We start from the raw sequence: 18,375 nt of genomic DNA on the forward strand, positions 1-18,375 counted from the left end.
GCTCTCTGGGGTGTACAGGGGAGGCCAAGATTTAGTGGCAGCATTGGCTTTCTTAGTTTGGTCTTGTCACTGGGCTGAGGGGGAGAGAAAAAAAAATATTGCACTTGTGAATGTGACAGAATGAAGAAAGCATCATACTCGAGACTTAAGGTTAGCCTGCCCAGTTTTAATGAAATCCAAGCATTTAGTTTTCTATAATTGACTGATTTGAAAAAAATTGCTAGAATAAATGATATGCTATGTACATAGCAGACTACATGAGCATTCCGTGCATATTTAATACTATACCTGTCTGCGCAAATCTCTTGTCTTTTTTGTCATTTTGTCTATTGCCAAGTTTAGGGCATCACTTCTTTCTTTGCGTCCAGCCTAGAAAATCAAATAAAGCAGCAATAATTTAAAATACTATAATTATACAATAGCTCAAGTCTAAATTCCATTGACTTTTCCACTCATTCAGTATCAATGGCAAACTGAAATCAGCAGAAGTCTTGTATATCAAAACAGTAGTACATAGGAAAAGCGTGTTCCTGAACAGATCTAGAAACTAGAATACAATATTTGTATCATATATCTGATAATGCACATGGTTTAGATTTCATATTTGGCTTCCTTAGTTGCACTTTATAGGCTTGAGTATGGATTGTAGCAATGTTCCTAACCAGCTGTCTGAGTCAGTTGTGATATTGTATTCATTTTGCACAACATCCAGGAAGCCGCTATTTCAGTCATTTGTGGAACAATATCATGGTTAGATTCAAACTAAAGAATGAGGCTGGTTTATTATTGAAAGGAAATGTTGCCATGGGTCACGATGGGTCCTTGAAGATGTCCTATTTGCCTAATGTATATGATGGATAAACTTTGCCATCTTAAAATTTGCACAACTATGTAGTATAGGACATATGGAAGAGATTAATTCTCAGGCACAATCCTTTAATCTAGTTGAAACTATATTTTTTTCCTATTAAACACATCTTAGAAGATAAACTTTAGGGAGATACCATTTTTGAGTATCTTCAGAACAAAGCAGTAATGCTTTGTTATACTTATTTTACTTATTTATACATTTAGCACAGGTAATATGTAAAATCACTGCTGCACAGTGTATATGTATTGGTACAAAGTATATACAGTATAATTACAGTATGTTCAACAGTTTTTGTTGAGTATGCTTAGAATTACACGCTTAGTTCCTGTAGATTTCTAGGTTTGTTAGGGGTGGTGGAATCTCCCGTTAGATTAAGAGGAGGCTGAGCTTAGAATTCTTGCACTGCAGAAGGCAACACAAGTCCCCCCAAATCCCTGAAGCCTTTTGACTGATCCCAAGAGAAAATGCAATCAGTCTGGCAAGATGCTTGTAACGTAGGTGACCAACACTAAAACCTCTGCTTGAGACTACCCACAAATGATTCTGGTTGTTTGTGCCTCATACTAAAGGTGGTTTGTACATTTCACTATGACATAACATGGTTATTTAGTTTCAGCATAATTAACCATTATGGGCTATTCAACAAATCATAATTAAATAAAGCATAACTTGGAATAATATATGAATCCAGATGCGAAATTAGTTGAATTAAAAGAAACCTGAATAAAGATGAACCTCTTAATTACATAGACAGATTGTTCTAACTCCTAGGAAAACTAATAATCTTGTTTGATTAAATAGCCCTTAGGGATCTTTTTCTGATTAGTTCCATCTGTTTAGAAGTGGTCATCTCTTTCAGAAAATGATGGAGACATCACTGTTTTCACTTAATGTAGCAACTATTTCTGTCCCCAGCTATTTCTTAAGCTCCTTGTGGCCAACAGCTCTTGTGTCGGGTTTACAAATATGGCATCTGTCTATAACATGACAGGCTTTGTTACATTATGACAGTATAGAGAAGCAGATGCATGAACCCAAGATTCTATGTCCACATATATGGGTGCAAAAAGTCAAAGGAAATCGAAGATATATTTCTCAGGAAAAATGTTTAGTACTAATAAAGCACAAGGCCCCTTTTTGTGCAGGTGGCAGTATTGTACTAGAAAAACATCTGCTGAATTTCATTAACTAAGCAAGCAGGATATGCTTATGCTAGGATATAAGGCTAGTTATAGTTATTTAAAATATTTTGAAAAGAAAACATGACAAACATTACTATCTTTGAGAGCTTTTAAGTAAACAGGCAGGATAAAAATAACAACATTCTCTGGGAAATAAAGCATTCAGATACAACAGAAGATGCAAACATTCTTCCGTAAGTAACTCTAGCCAACCCAGATTATGTTAAAACAAAAACATGCATGTGGCAATGCAATTTCTGTCCTTATATCCTTGCATCCAATGCAAGTACAAAGTTGTAGGTTTGGCATCAAGTCTGTTTTGTCATACCCCTGGTCAGGTATCTCTAATACCTATGGATAAGGGATAAGGAAATTGTAACTATGAAGGGCAACAAGGAATATAATTATGCCACCAACATATATTGTGCAAACACCTGAGATATGGGGAGCCCCCTCAGAAATTCAAACTTAACCTCATCAATCTGGATGCTAGATTGCCTGGGTATCCTATGATAAGCAACTTTGGTTTTTAATCTAAGGCAAACACATTACTGCATTTCTAACCCAGGGTTTCCGAAATTGGCATACTCTAGCTGATTCCATGTTTTTCTGCTTAAGAGTTATTGACTATATGTCAAAACAATAAATTGAGCTCTAAAAGGATGGAATCTCATAAAATGAAGACAAAGTCCAATAGCTGGATTCAAACCAATGATCTGCTTCCAAAAAGTCTATTCACCTATTTGTTGGAATAAAATAATTCATGTATTATAAGTGAAAGTTTAGACTAGTAGTATAAGTGGAAATATATTTGAACTAGGATTAAAAGTTGTACATCACTATTATAGTAAGATATTTTTTATTGTATATTGACCTATGATATATATTTTAATGATGTGCACAGTGTCTAAAGTACTGTAGTTGGTGGGTAGTCTAGAAATATAACAAGCAAATGAACATACAAATGGAGAAACCACTTCTATTTTTATGCATGTTCCCTTTGAATATGCTACCAATGTATAATAATTTTGGCCCCACATATGATTTTTACCTAAGATAAACTATAGTTCTATCCATCTCGGAAAAAGATTCTTGGAATTCTAATGTCCATTGTTTAAAATTGGAAGCCAAATGGCTTGGCTCATTCTTTCAAATCATTTATAATCTGAATTCCCAAACCCACAAATGCTAGCTATATGCAATATTAACCTCATTTTCTTTATTTCTTCATTACTATCATTTGTTGGAATATTTCTCTTTAAACTTCTCTTTTAAGATTTCACCTTCTTCAGTTGCCTTTGCAAATACCTGCCATTGTTATTTTTACTTTTGTCTTCCTTTAGTTCTTCTAAGATCTGAGCAGTTAACTAACAGCAGCCAAATAGCCTACATGACTATCATAAGGGCATCAGGCAATTGCAAGGAAAAATTAGGAGAAATTTCCACACCACAGAAGCAACTGTATCCAAGTATACTCTCAATAATCTAAATTGTTCAATTTAATTACGTAAAAAGACAGCCAAACTAAGAAGAAAATAAATGACTTTCTATTATTATCTTTATTTAAAATGATTCCCTCAATTAAAGTGGAGATGGGTTTTTCTTTCATAAATAGTATAAACAAGACAGACACTTCCGTCCTATATTCATATATTCCCCCCCCCCTCACCCACTCACCCACACCCACCCACACAACACCTCTGTGTGGCAGAAAGGATGATAGCTACTTAGCCTCCTCTTTTGACTTAAAGGAGATACTCATCTTTTACAAATGAAGGCCCAATAGTTCTTTTTTCAGTTATTTTGTCCCCTCTCCTCCTGTTTGGTTCAGCTTTTCTTTTTTTCATTCCAAATATGACTATCCCTTTTTCACACCTTTCTCCATCCCACTTTTTTCTTCTTTTTTTTTGCTGCTCAACTGGAATGAAGATATGTGTATGTGTACTTGCATCTTTATGCAAGAGGGAATACTTTGTATGTGTGTGTGTATACACATACAGAATCAATTAAAAAAATTGGAATGCCTTATTTTACATACAACTAGGAATTAATTCAATTTTATCCTTTTTTAGATTGTGGCTTCTGGCAACTATCTATAAACCCAAGTAGAAGTATGTCATATGCACAGTTCCTTTGGAAGGGAAAAACCTCCAGGACTGGTTTCAGTTGATGGTATACTTAAGTCTGATATGGTAAAAATCTGAGCATTACGTATAATAAATGAGCATGCTCATAGTTTTTTTTTAAATCTCTTTGTTTCTTGGACATTGTCTAAAATTCAGGGTCTCTTCCTTTCATGTACCTCGAATAATTGAAAACAATTATGCATGATTTAAGAATATGAGTTTCAAGATCTAAAATAAAAAGGACTCTGCTAAGATAGTGGGGAGTTTAGTACTTTAAGATAGCTATGCATAGCATGGAGTTACCGTTCAGTGGGTATTTGGAAGTCTTCAGTTTCAAAACCATAACTCTGAAAACACATTTTCTTCCCAATCAAAAAGTTCAGCAGAATGTTGGATCTGATTTGGAAGTTTCTTTATGACTTAGAACCAGACATAAAAGCTCCACATAATAATAAACTTTATTGTCATTGTATGTGTATACACAGTATACACATACAACAAAATTTACATGACACCCAAAGACCAGGTCCCACACACATAATCCCCAAACACACTCCCACCCACCACAATTCCCCACCCCTAAAACCGCCCAAACATCCACCCAACAGACCAAGTAATACTGTTCAACAGTTCACTGATGGTGGCCCTTTAGTTCATTATTAAGTGCAATTATAGCTCTGGGATAAAAACTATTCAGAAAATGTGTGGTCCGAGTTTTAAATGTTCTATATCTTCTGCCAGAAGGCAACAGTCCAAAGAGATTGTAAGCAGGATTGAAAGAGTCTCTGAGAATGTTATGCAACTTCCTCAAACAGCGAGATTCGAAGATGTTGTCCAGGGCTGGTAGCTGGAGTCCAATAATATTCTGGGCAGTTTTACTAATTCTCTGTAGAGCTTTTTTGTTCGCTACAGATCTGCTCCCATACCATGCAAGAATGCCGTATGTCAGGACACTCTCAATGGTACTGTGATAGTAAGACAGAAGTAGATGCTGAGATAGATTTATCTTCCTGAGCATTCTCAGGAAGTACAGCCTCTTCTGTGCCTTCTTCACAAGCATGTTAACATTCAAAGTCCATGAGACCCACTGCTTTTGGTCTAGAACAGGAAACAGCTTCTTCAGCTCTAGCTTTTTTCAAGAAAAGGGGCGTTGTCTTACCTGAACGCCTTTTCTCAGCACGGAGATGGAGAAACCACCAATGGGTTTAGACTGTATTACTGCCCAATCAGATCAAGTCAGCCAAAGTTGCCATGCCCGTCCTGGACCATAGAGATCACAGTCTTGACGTGAGCGTAGCCATTGACTGACAGCAAGATGTTGTGGCTCACTAAACTCGACTAAACCTAGGCCTAGATGACCTACCAGGGTGGGAGTGGATTCTCCATCTCCGTGCTGAGAAAAGGCGTTCAGGTAAGACAACGCCCCTTCTCCAGCACTGGAGGTGGAGAATCCACCAATGGGACATACCAAAGCCTACTGTCCCTGAGGGTGGGAAGTAGACCGGTCCGGTGTGGCACTTTGATGTACAACCTGCTAGAGAACCCTCCTACCGAAGGAGGCCTCCCCCAAGGCAAACCTATCGATCTTATAGTGCCGTATGAAAGGAGATGGTGAAGACCATGTGTCAATGGATACCTGAGCGGCCCAGGCCACGGAAGTAGCTGCACTCCAGGTAGAGTGAGCTGTAACCCATTGAGGAACCGGCAATGACTCAGCCTGGTATGCCCTCGCAATACACACCTTAATCCACCTGCCAATTGTGGAGGAGGAAACCTTCTGACCCCTGGAGGAAGGATGGAAGGAGACAAAGAGGGCCTCTGATTTGTGGAACGCCGCTATCCGTGAAATATAGTACCGGAGCGCTCTGCGGACGTCCAGTAGATGCCATTGCTGTTCCAGATCATGCGATGGGTCAGGGCAAAAATCTGGGAGCACTATTTCCTGGGCTCTGTGGAAAAGGGAATTGACCTTTGGAAGGAAAGTGAGGTCAAGGCGAAGGACCACTCGATCCTGGTGGAAGATGCACAGGTCATCCCGAGTAGAGAGCGCTGCCAATTCGGAAATACGTCGCGCCAACGTGATCGTCACCAAGAATGCAATCTTGTGGGACAGATAGCGAACGTTGCTTGTTCTTAGGGGCTCAAAAGGCGACTTGGTCAGAGTCCGAAGGACTCTTGGTAGCTCCCAAGAAGGGTACCTGTACACTATAGGGGGTCTGGTGTTAGCGGCCCCCTTGAGAAATGAGCTGAGTAAGGGGTGATGTCCCAAAGACCCCCCAGAGTCACAGGTGAGGACTGTGGAGAGAGCAGCTATCTATCTGTGCAATGTGTTTGGGGCCAAGCCCCTCTCCAGACCCTCTAACAGGTAGTCCAGGATATGGGGAATCGTGAGCTCCGGGAGTGATAAGCATCGACCCGAGAACCAGGCGCGAAAGTTCTTCCACATGGCCTTGTAAATAAGGTTTATAGAAGGGCGACGGGAGGCCTGGATTATCGTAATGACCCCTGGGGAGCAAAGCTCCCATGACAAAATTGAGCACTCAAGTGCCAGACGGCTAACTGGAGCCATTGGGGGTCCGGATGGAGAATGGTCTCCTGATTGAGCGAGACCCGGTCCGGATGAATCCTCAATGGATCTACAAGAGAGATTCCTCAGATCGGCAAACCAAGGCCTCCTTGGCCAGTAAGGGGCCACTAGGAGTATCTCCACTCATCCCGAAGAAGCTTGTGGATTACCGCCGGGAGGAGAGGGAGGGGGGAAGGCATAAAGCAGACCCTCTGGCAATGGGCTCCAAAGAGCATCCGCTTGTTCCGCCCCTGGAGATGGGAATCGGGAGAACAACTGAGGCAGCTGGGTGCTGGTCGGGGATGCAAAGAGGTCCAGAAACAGTAGGCTGAAACGGTGACAGATTTCTCTGAAGATCCTCGGGTGGAGGCGCCATTCCGAGCGATCTACCGTTGCCCTGCTCAGGAGGTCGGCCTGAGTGTTCACCTCCCCTGAAATGTGATTGGCCTTGATGGAGGCCAAATTGTGTTCTGCCCAGGAGCTCAGTAGGAGAGCTTTGGTCAAAAGAGTCCGAGATCGGCTGCCCCCTTGTAGGTTTACATGAGCCTTGGCAGCCACGTTGTCCGTGAGAACCAATACGTGACGCCTTGCCACCAAGTTGCAGAGGCTAGATATATGGCCCGGAGCTCCAACCAATTTATGTTGTGCCGAAGGTCTGATCGAGACCAATGGCCCTGTGCCCATGTGAGCGAAGGTGCGCTCCCCAGCCGAACAGGCTGGCGTCGGTCGTTAGCATGAGCCAATCTGGCTCCTTGAAGCAGGACCCTCTGAGCATGGCGGGTAATAGCCACCACGTGAGGGAGCGCAATACTTGAGGTGGGAGTATCACTCTTTGTTGGGAGGCACTGAGGTTCTACCTCTGGAAGGGGAGCAGGAACCACTGCAGTTTCCTGGAGTGGAGCCTGGACCACGGAATGATCGCTATGGCCGAGATCATCTTCCCTAACAATTGGGAGAGACTGACCAACGTTACTGTTCGACCGCTGCATAATTGGAGGACAGACTCCCTTATGCTGTCCCGGCGTTCCTGTGATAAATACACCCGGCACTCCACTGTGTCTATGATGGCCCCCAGGTGTAATAGCCTTGTTGTGGGAACCATATGGCTCTTGGGGAAGTTTACCGAGAACCCGTGATCCTGGAGCAACTTTACCACCAGTTTGAAGTCCACCATGGCGGACTATGACTGGATTAATATGTCGTCCAGGTAACATTGGACTCTGACTGGTATCATCCTTAAATGAGCTGCTAGAACCGCCAGGATCTTGGTAAATACCCTGGGAACTGATGATAGGCCAAATGGTAGTGCCCTGTATTGAAAGTGACGCCCCTTGTGTGCAAACCTTAGAAACCGGCGGTGGGCGAGAGAGATGGGGATATGAAGGTATGCTTCCGTGAGGTCGATAGACGTCAGGAAGTCCCCTTTTCTTACGCTTCCCAAGATGGAACGGAGCGTTTGCATCTTGAATTTGCTATATGCAAGATGATAATTCAAGCCTTTGAGATCTAAAATGGCTCTCCATCCCCCTGACGCCTTGGGGACGACAAAGAGGATGGAATAAAATCCCCAAACTCTCTGGTCCACCGGCACTGGTTCTATGGCCCGTATGTTTAACAGATGTTGAACGGCTTCGTTCATCAGTCTTTTCTTTGTTCGGTTCCGGGGGTATGGGCAAGAGAGAAATCGATTTGGGGGGTTGGAGATGAACTCCAATGACAGGCTGTGATGTACGGTGTTGAGTACCCATGCGGTTGAGGTCCGTGGTGGTGGCCTCCCACTGGTGGGCAAAGAGGGAGAGTCTGCCCCCTATGGGAGGAACCGCTGGTGAGTCACCTGGAGTGGCGGAATGGTCGGCTGTTCCCCCGAAAGGGCCGCTTTCCCTGAGGTTGCTGAATGACTATCTGTCCTGCCTGGCTGGGAAGGGACGGAAGGGCTAGGTGTAGTTGTACCTAGCCCCTGCACGAAAAGGACTGTCTTTGTGGGTAAGAATTGGACTGTTTGTCCGATTTTTTAAGGAGGTGATTAAGGACCTTGCGCTTGTCCTTATTTTTGGTGAGATAAGGATTCAAAGCATCTCCGAATAGTTTACCTCCCTGATATGGTGCTGCCGACAGACGCCACTTAGACTTGGCGTCAGCGTGCCAGTGCTTCAACCAAAGCATATGGTGGCCAGTGATGCTGGACGCCATAGCCCTGGAGGAAAATCTGGCAGCCTGGAGAATGGCGTCTGATGCATACTCGTGGGCCGCCACCATCTTGCTAAGATCCTGGTGGGTGCGGATATCCTCTGCTGGAATCTGTGCCTGGAGCTGCCTGAGCCAGCGAAGGGCAGATCTGTTAAAGAAAGATGCGGAAGTGGCCGCCCTAATAGCCCATGCAGCCGCTTGGTGCGTCCTGCGGTAGGCGAGTTCGCACTTATGGTCCTCAGCTTTGAGAGCCTCAGAGACATCGCTGGGAATGATGGTGGGTGATACTAGGGGCCCTAATGGTTCATCCACCACAGGCACTTCCAGGGCCTCCTCCAAATCCTTGGCCACGTAGTATTTACAAATAGTGGATAGGTGGATTTTAGATAAAAAAGTAGGAATAATATTAGGAGATGAAAATTTGGTAATTCAGATTAAAGATCAGAGTCAGGCTCATATAAAAAGAATTTATAATGCGTTAATAGAATTGGATTCGGAAACGGAATTGGTTAAAGATTGTATGGTTAAATGGGCTCAGAATATTCAGGAACTGATTCCATTGGATTTATGAGAGATAATTTGGATTAGAAATGTTAAATTTACACAGGCTCAAAATTTAAGGGAAAATTTTTATAAAATGTTTTATAGGTGGCATTTGGATCCTAAAAAGTTGTCTTGTATGTATCCTAATTTATAACCTAAATGTTGGAGATGCGGTAGTTCTGATGCAACTTATTTTCATGTTTGGTGGACTTGTAAAAATATTAAGGCTTTTTGGATTATGAAGGCTTATAATGATTGCCTGACAGATGTTGAGTTGAATAAAACTCAGATGAACCCAAGTCAAGATCCCAAACTGTGTCCTGGAGGGACTGGGTGCACCCGGAGTTATCAGGCCTCAAGGTAGAAATGGGCCTATCTGGCTAACAAAATGGCGGCTGTCCCCAAAATGGCGGCCTGCTTGCCAATGGTGGACCCTAGAATTTACTCTCCCCGGACTGTCTGTCTCAGTCCACCTCCCCCAATGGAACCCCCCCTCCAGCAACTAGTAAGAATATCAGACGTTGAGGAGGAATGAGCACCTTCCTCCAGTATTTCACCTATACAATGTAGCGGAACCGGGTTCCGGAACCACGTGGTCCAAGATGGCGTCCGCATGTGGAGAAGGAGGCTAGGCCTGCCATGTCCAGGAGGCTCTGGGGGAAGATGCTGGCGCAGGACGAGCGCTCCCTTGTTCGGGGGAAAAGTCTGCTCCCCAAACTGGCAAATTAGGTGACGAGACAAAGAAGAAGCAAGAAACAGATTGTAGGCCCCGAAACTAGCTAAGGCAAAAGATACAACGAGCTTGAACGAATACTGGAGCTGCAGCCGCAGCTCCCAAAAAAAGCTAGCCGCGTGGGATTCTCTAGGAAGATCCTGGGTGCATCGCAACAACATCTCCCCCACCGATGCTCATCTCCTGTTACCGGAGCTGCAGCCACAAACTGCGGTAGAAATGAGGCTGAGCCAGAACCAGCTAGGGACTAACAGCCATTAGTCCACAGGTGAAAAAAGCAAAAATTAAGGACTGAGAGAGATCAACTTGTCAGAGTGGGGAGAGGAGGGGAAAGGAAGGATCTCCTTCCTTGGAAAACTCAGTTTCTGTCCCCCCTCCCCAGTCAGGAATTGAATTAGGGAATTTAGGATGTTCCTGAATGGAGACTAATTGCTAATAGAAAGCCAAATTCTGTGCTGAAAACAGTACATCTCAGCAAACTAGGAAAATGGAAAATCCACCAATGGAGACTGTACCTGCCTAAGAGCCAACCTTGCACATCTGTCCTGGGCGAGATCAAGTCAAGACTGGTATCTCTATGGTCCAGGACGGGCGTGGCAACTTTGGCTGACTTGATCTGATTGGGCAGGAATACAGTCTAAACCCATTGATGGATTCTCCATCTCCAGTGCTGGAGAAGAGGTACTTTTTCCTGTTTTGTCAAGTCTGTTAACTACTAATCACTATTTCAACTCAGAGCCCCTTTGGACTTTGCGTGCTTCCTTGATTGCTGATGAACAGCTTCCATCATTCTAACTGTGGATGGACAACCACAGTTTTTGGCTTAGCTAATGAGATCTGGTAAAATTTGTAGATAACCTCTCCCACCTCACCAGCCAAATCTAAAGATCAAATTTAACAGTAATTTTCTGAAAAGTACTGCATATACAAAATTCTAAGAACAGTAACTAAACATTCCTGATATATTATCTTCCATAAGTACTTGATCAAGAATTCTACAAGTGTCAGATGAAAAGGAAGTAATTTCCCTGAGAAAAACAGGCATAGAAAAAAGTGGGATAGTTATTTACACTGCTAAATCATATAGTTTTACCATCATGTGTGCATGCACATGTATACGTGTACACACACACACACACACACACAAACACACTATAAAAAAATTACAGGCTACTTTAGGAGTTAAAAAAATACTGCAGTGACAGAATAATACTCAAAATATAAAGTGAGAGTTAGGTTCTGTTAGCATTAATTCTTATTAACTGAGAATTATGTTTCAATGCTGCCAAATTAGAATAAAACTACTATATTACCATTTCCAAATCAAATATTTACCAGGTTACTCACATTATTTGAACTGATAACTACAAAGCTGAGCATTCAGTTAAATACTACCGTCTCTGGCTCATGTTACTATCCTGCAAATTTCCAGGCAGGGATTCAATCGTTTGGAATGGAATCCATGTATGTATTTAAGTATGTATACATGTTTCTAAATTCTGTTTAAACTCTCCAGATGAAGAATCATCAAAGCCCAGTGCAACTGATTTTCACACACTACTTTACAGTTTTTTAAATCTTGCCTTTTTAATATAAGCTATGCATTTATAAATATCTTCCCTTAAAAAAAAACTTTATAAGTGAACGGTACTAATTTCTAAAGTGCTATATCGTATGCAAGTTTTTCCTGTTAAGTTTTTTGGGGGGACAAAAAGTGTGTGTGAGGTGTAATGCTCTTATGTACTACCCCTACAGTTTTCATACAGAATACCAACACAAATACTAAATCACAAAAAAAAAAAAAAAATCTGTACAGCTTAAAATTGTAGTAATAAGCCTGTAATCTGCAAGAGACACTCTTGAAAAATCATTCCCATCTCTTGGATATCGGCTGAAGAATTCTTACTTTTTTTCCTCTTAGTGGTAGTCTAATCTCACAATTCAAGAGTTTGCACTATAGTGCCTTAAACTGCAAAAGCTTCTGGAAAACCCAAACAAAAAGGAACGTCACAGGATGACGTCAGCCTATATACAGTTGTGTGGTAGCAGCACATAAGCAAATGCGTTCTGTACCTTAGCCCTGAAAGCTTTTCAGCAAATGCATTCAAGCGACTACAGAAGCTTCTCTCAGTGATAAGCTACCCATCTGCCATCAACAAGTTAAGAGTAAAAAAGCCATAGCTGTGGAAAGCGTTTGCAATTAAGCAGCTGTACAGTATAAGAAAACCTGCCAATCAATTCAGCACCGATTCAGGAATTAACAGATCTGTCACTGGAAATCAAGGTCATGAATTCAAAGGAATATATCAGAAATGGAATGTGAAGCCTTTTCTAAAAACTTCAGTATCAAAGAACAGTAAAGAGAGTAAATGATTTAAAAGCTGACAACATTAAAGCTTTTTACAGACTCACTGTGTTGAGTCTAAAACTACGACTGAATGCAACCTCCAACGTACTCAAAAGAATGGGTAAGTTTGATTTGACTTGTTTTATAATGTGCAGTTAATCCAGCTTTTGAAATGCACGTTTAGGGAGCAATACTTTTTTAAGACCGGGAAATTGCTTATCAGTAATTCCAGTAATTTAAGATATCTCTACCAAGAATATTTTTTAAATAAAAATTAAAGCTCCAAAACAATTTAATGCATGTCATTATTTGCAGCAATCTTTCTCCTCTTGTTCTAAACATACCTCTGATAAGAATATCCTATTTTGTTGTTTCCCTAAATTATATTCTGCAGGCTTACATTTCAAGTGGCCATTAGGGGCTCCTATGCTGGCAGCAGTATATGCAATGAGTATTGTTTTTAAAATGCTGCCTGCCTTGGGCACGGCTTGTCCACCAAAATGCCGTTGTGAGAAGCTGCTCTTTTACTGTGACTCTCAGGGGTTTCACTCGGTGCCAAACACCACTGACAAGGGCTGTCTAGGTTTGTCATTGAGGCACAATTTTATTATGGAACTTGAAGGGGATCAGTTTGCAAGCTTCAGTCAACTTACCTGGCTTCATTTAGACCATAATCAAATTGGTACAGTAAGAGAAGATGCTTTTCAAGGACTGTATAAACTCAAGGAATTAATTTTAAGTTCAAACAAAATATCTTATTTATCAAACACAACTTTTAGCCAGCTGCTTAACCTGCAACATTTGGATCTGTCTTTCAATCAATTATCTGCTTTGAATCCTGAATTGTTCTATGGCCTTCGTAAACTGCAAACCCTAAGTTTACGTTCCAATTTTCTGAGGACTATTCCAGTCCGCCTGTTTTCAGACTGTCGTAGTTTGGATTTTTTGGATTTGAGCACAAATCGCTTGCGAAGTTTGGCACGCAATGGATTTGCAGGATTAACCAAACTAAGGGAGCTTCACCTAGAGCACAACCAGCTGACAAAGATTAACTTTGCTCACTTCCTTCGGCTAAGCAACCTGCACATGCTCTTCTTACAGGGGAATAAAATTAGCAACCTGACCTGTGGGATGGAATGGACCTGGAGCACTTTAGAAAAGCTAGATTTGTCTGGAAATGAGATCAAAGCCATTGATATGACAGTTTTTGAAATAATGCCTAATCTTAAAATTCTCCTAATGGATCATAACAAGCTAACCACTCTGGAGTCCAAGGCTTTATATTCACTTAAAACCCTAACTGCTGTGGGTCTCTCCAGCAACCCCTGGGAATGCAGCCCCAAAATATGCGCACTAGCCACATGGCTCAGTGGCTTCCAAGGCCGGTGGGAATACTCTATCCTTTGTCATACCCCAAACCATACCCAGGGAGAGGATATTCTAGATGCAGTTTATGGTTTTCAGCTTTGCTGGAATGTATCAACTGTTGTTACACCCATTGCTACAACTCACAGAGCTCCAACGACTGAATATACAAAACGAATAAGCTCCTCAAATTTCCATGTGGGAGATAAAGAAATTTCAACCACCACAGGCGTACCCTTTACCACCGAAGAGCAGATGCCTGAACCAAACAATGTCATTTTCACCCAGCAGGTAATTACAGGAACAATGGCTTTATTATTTTCTTTCTTTTTTATCATTTTTGTAGTGTTCATCTCCAGGAAGTGCTGTCCTCCCACATTAAGAAAAATTAGGCAGTGTTCAATTATTCAAAGCCACAGGCAACTACGATCTCAAACACGGCTACATATGTCAAATATGTCAGACCAAGGACCATATAATGAATATGAACCTGCCCATGAAGGACCCTTCATCATCATCAATGGCTATGGACAATGCAAATGTCAGCAGTTACCCTATAAAGAATGTGAAGTGTAATATCTACAGGTAATCAAAGAACACAAAGGAGATAAACTTATTTTAAATTGCAGGGATGTGATACATTTTTAAAAAAACTCAAAAACTGAGGAAGCCTAGATTTTTTTTCTAAGCAACTTGTTTTGAGTGATGCAGTAGTATTTCAGGGTGTTTTTTTTTTTTTAAAAAAAATAAACCCACAATATTTTCAGTGTTTAAATAACAGTGTTGGCATTACATTTGCATTCCTGATGTTTGGAATCTAAATATGCTCAGCCCAAAATATGTATATTGTTTCATGTTATGTAATTATATGTGTAATTTTTTTATTTTTTTACTCCCAAGCCTCCAGATATAATTTAGAAAAATAATTTGGATGAAAATATTGTTGGGGATATATTTAATGGACTTAAGGGGAAATATTTTACCAAATGATGCATTGTAATTACTAAATTTTACCAACATTTCAGCCAGTTCAGCGTTTCATGAAATACATACTAACTAAAAAAAAAAAAACCCAAAAGGTATTTCCTTAAAAGATTGTTCTCTTGTCTTGTGATCTACAGTAGAAAGGGGCAGAAAAGGGATTTTTCCAGACTACAGCATGAAATTTTAGTACAATTTTAACTCTGTAGTAAGATTTCAGAATTCTAAATGTGTTGCAAATTCAGAATATAGCTACTGCCACTTCTAAATAAAGATCACATTCATTACTTCAAAATATTAACCTGCTACAACTATTCAGTAGCATTTAGTGTGGTCTCCAAATATTACATGAGCTTCAACTTTTGTTAAATCTGTCCTGACTTTAATGGGATACATTTCATACCAAGGAGCAACATATAAACAAATGAACACTAAGGATTTGTTAAAGCAAAAAGCCCTCTTTCTTTTCAATAAGCCCAACTGTCTACTTAATATCAGAAAACTATTTTCTATATTCATTACTATTCCTCCGGCACCAAATTATTCTCAGAATGAATTCTCAATTACCACTGTAAATTCCAAGCCTGGATAATTTAAACACAAACCCAATATTCAAGGAGAGGGCTCTACTGATTGCAATATAATTAATTAATTAATTAAATTACACTTATGGGAAGAGTAAGAACTTTTAAAATTCAGATTGGTATTTTTTTTGTGTGTGTGTGTGTGTGGAGAAAAATTATAATGTCATTTAAAGTAGGACAAAATTTCTCTCAAAAGCTAATAATCAGTTCTTAGATCTTACAAATTCAAAATTTGGTGTTTATGAAACTTTCTTTACTACACATTTGTGTAGTTTAAATGTAATACAATTAAGAAATTATTTAGCACAACTCTCAAAAATCATGAACACATAATCAAAGGTATAATATTTTGAAGAAAATGTATATATGTAGTTCTAACCATCATGCCAAGTTCAACAATGACATTTGTTTGTGGGGAAAAGAAATATTGATGCTTGGATTCTTTAAATCAGTATATAACATTGTATATTGTACTATGCTATAAGGTTTTCAAGCAAATCATCCTTTTTCTGATGCATATGCTATATAAACATCCTTGAATAAATATTGCAAAGGTCTGAACAGGGTGAAAAGGATGGAAATTTCAGACTTTAAAAAGCCAGTGCATCAAATCCCAGTACTTGCACGTTTTATAATTGGCATTACTTTAGCTTAATATATTGGATTGTATTACTTAAAGCTCTATTAAACCAAACTATTAGTGAAAAGTAGATAAAATCTACAAATCCTCTACATGATAAGCCATTATCTTTCAGCCATATACAGCATGTTCTATGCATCTGGTAACTAGATTTTCTCTGGATTGAAACATATCTATTAAGAATCTATGTTCCACTTATCAAACTGAGAATTGCCTATGTTTTGGTCTTTATTTCCATCTACTAATTTAACAAGAACCAACTGTGTGTAAGCAAATTGGTTTGAAGGTGAAAAGAGAGGTATAAACTGCAAAGATTTGGAAGGCAACTGAGTTACAATTATGTTAACAGTCACATTCTAAAAGAACATTTTTCTCAGCATCTTAATGACATTTGTATCTCATAAGATACTCCATCAGAATACAGACTAGCATTATTTCATCAGCATTACTTAACTACTATATAGAGTTGCAACAACTGGCTTACTAATTGGTTAAAACCCTTTGTTATTACTAACCCTTTTCTTCAGGGCAGTTCACTAAGTCAGGAGATGCTGCAGGAAGTACCAGTAGCTAAGAGATGTTATTTTCTCCTATGTCAATCTGTTCTCTTTTCCTTCTAAATTACCTGAAAATACCTAGACAGTCTAATATAATTTTCATAGACATACAAGATTTGAGAATACGAATTTTAGCTCCTTAGCTAGTATCTCATATTATCATGCCTACATATTTGATTGCTTTAATCTAAGGAGAAAGTGCAGGACAATATTATGCATTAATCCTATAACCTCAGTCATATGGGCTGCATGGTACAATTATATAATTACCAAAATATATCAGATGTAGACCAGTTTGGTTCTAGTTATGTTAGTTGGATTTCTCTACTTTACTTTTCTTTATGAGTCTAAAAGGAGGGCATTTTTTAAAGTGACAAAATAGCTACTGGTATCACATTCAGTAATGCAGCAAGTATTATTTTAAGACTGTGACCAGTCCCAATATGTATTTTCACACTGACAGGGTCATTAAATAAGAGTTTGAAGAGGTGAAAAAGCCATAGGCAAAATATTAACATCACCTGATAGCAATTTAAACACAATTTTCAGTGCCCCCCCTGATTATTACTTAGTCATAGGAAGATGGGTATGATATATCTTTGGCAAAGATCCAAATGCTGAATCATTAAATATAATTTTAGGTGATATGCTAACCTGTACGAATTAATTCTAAACTGTGTTAAATTACGAGCCTATTGATCACACCCAGCCCAAAGCATCATATCTCTCTCAAATGCTCCAATCAAAGCTGAAATACAGATTTTGCCATTTTTATTTAGTAGTTCTTAACAGAATGCTTCATCTTCTATAGTTGATATTTCAAGTGACAATTACACCAAGCCCAGAAGGAAAATAATATTGGACCATCACTTATTTTAGCACTGTTCAATCTTTGAACATATAAATTATTTCCATTATTTCAGAAAGCAAAGTTCCTGAATGAAATGTTCTTTGCTACCTATAGGAAGAAAAAGCTATGATGGTTAATTATATTCAATATCACTTCCAGTCCAAGATCCAATACAAACACTGAACTTTATAATTTAGCTGGCATAGTATTGTACTATAAATTCATATTAATTCAATATTACAGGATCTATTTAGTGGAGAAATAATTCTACAAGAGTACAAAACGTATTGAGACATCATATAATATAATACAAATCATGTCATCTAAATGAAAATCAAATAATGGCCATATCTGCATCATCAATTTCAAAGATATATGCTATACTTCTTTTTCAGTTATCATTCTATCTTCTCCCTCAAATTTTTAAATGTTCAAAATATTAATAGAAAATTCAAATGATTTCTACCAGCAATATTCCAAATGCATTTTCAATGGTGGTGGTGGGAAGTTCATAATGCAGTAAGTGCAGTGTACAAAAACATTAAAAAAATCTATATATTATAAAACTAGAAGCTGACTCTTTCTTGGTGCCCTTTCAAAATAAGAAACTGTTAATTTGATTTTCTTTTTTGGTTATAAGTTTGCTTTCCTTATAATACAGGTTGTGGGGGAAAAAATTTTTTGAATGAGCATATTGTTTTGCTTCTAAGATACAAATATGATGCCCTCTTGTTTTGGATATTATCTATGTCATGGCATCATGATATCAAGATCAAATAGACATTATTTTGTTACTTATATCAGGTAAACAGAAAATTTCTGGATTTTTCTTAAGGATGACAAA

The 18,375-nt window shown here is 39.5% G+C and overlaps 2 protein-coding genes across 2 annotated transcripts in view; one reads left to right on the top strand and one right to left on the bottom strand.

Annotated features, from left to right (window-relative positions):
• CTNNA1 (catenin alpha 1) overlaps nt 1-18,375 on the bottom strand; it is a 76,066-nt gene that overhangs the window by 32,652 nt on the left and 25,039 nt on the right. Inside the window, exon 8 of the mRNA XM_039367023.1 lies at nt 289-369. Coding sequence (XP_039222957.1) covers nt 289-369 — 81 coding nt within the window. The remainder of the gene's footprint in view (nt 1-288; nt 370-18,375) is intronic.
• Nucleotides 11,219-18,346, top strand: LRRTM2 (leucine rich repeat transmembrane neuronal 2). The gene is made up of 2 exons (XM_039367024.1): nt 11,219-12,675; nt 12,949-18,346. The coding sequence occupies exons 1-2, from the start codon at nt 12,672-12,674 to the stop codon at nt 14,493-14,495; spliced, it is 1,551 nt and encodes a 516-aa protein (XP_039222958.1). The 5' UTR covers nt 11,219-12,671; the 3' UTR covers nt 14,496-18,346.

The sequence above is a fragment of the Crotalus tigris genome, unplaced genomic scaffold (assembly GCF_016545835.1).
Source record: "Crotalus tigris isolate CLP2741 ecotype Arizona unplaced genomic scaffold, ASM1654583v1 scf7180000020523.1239640, whole genome shotgun sequence".
NCBI lineage: Eukaryota > Metazoa > Chordata > Lepidosauria > Squamata > Viperidae > Crotalus > Crotalus tigris.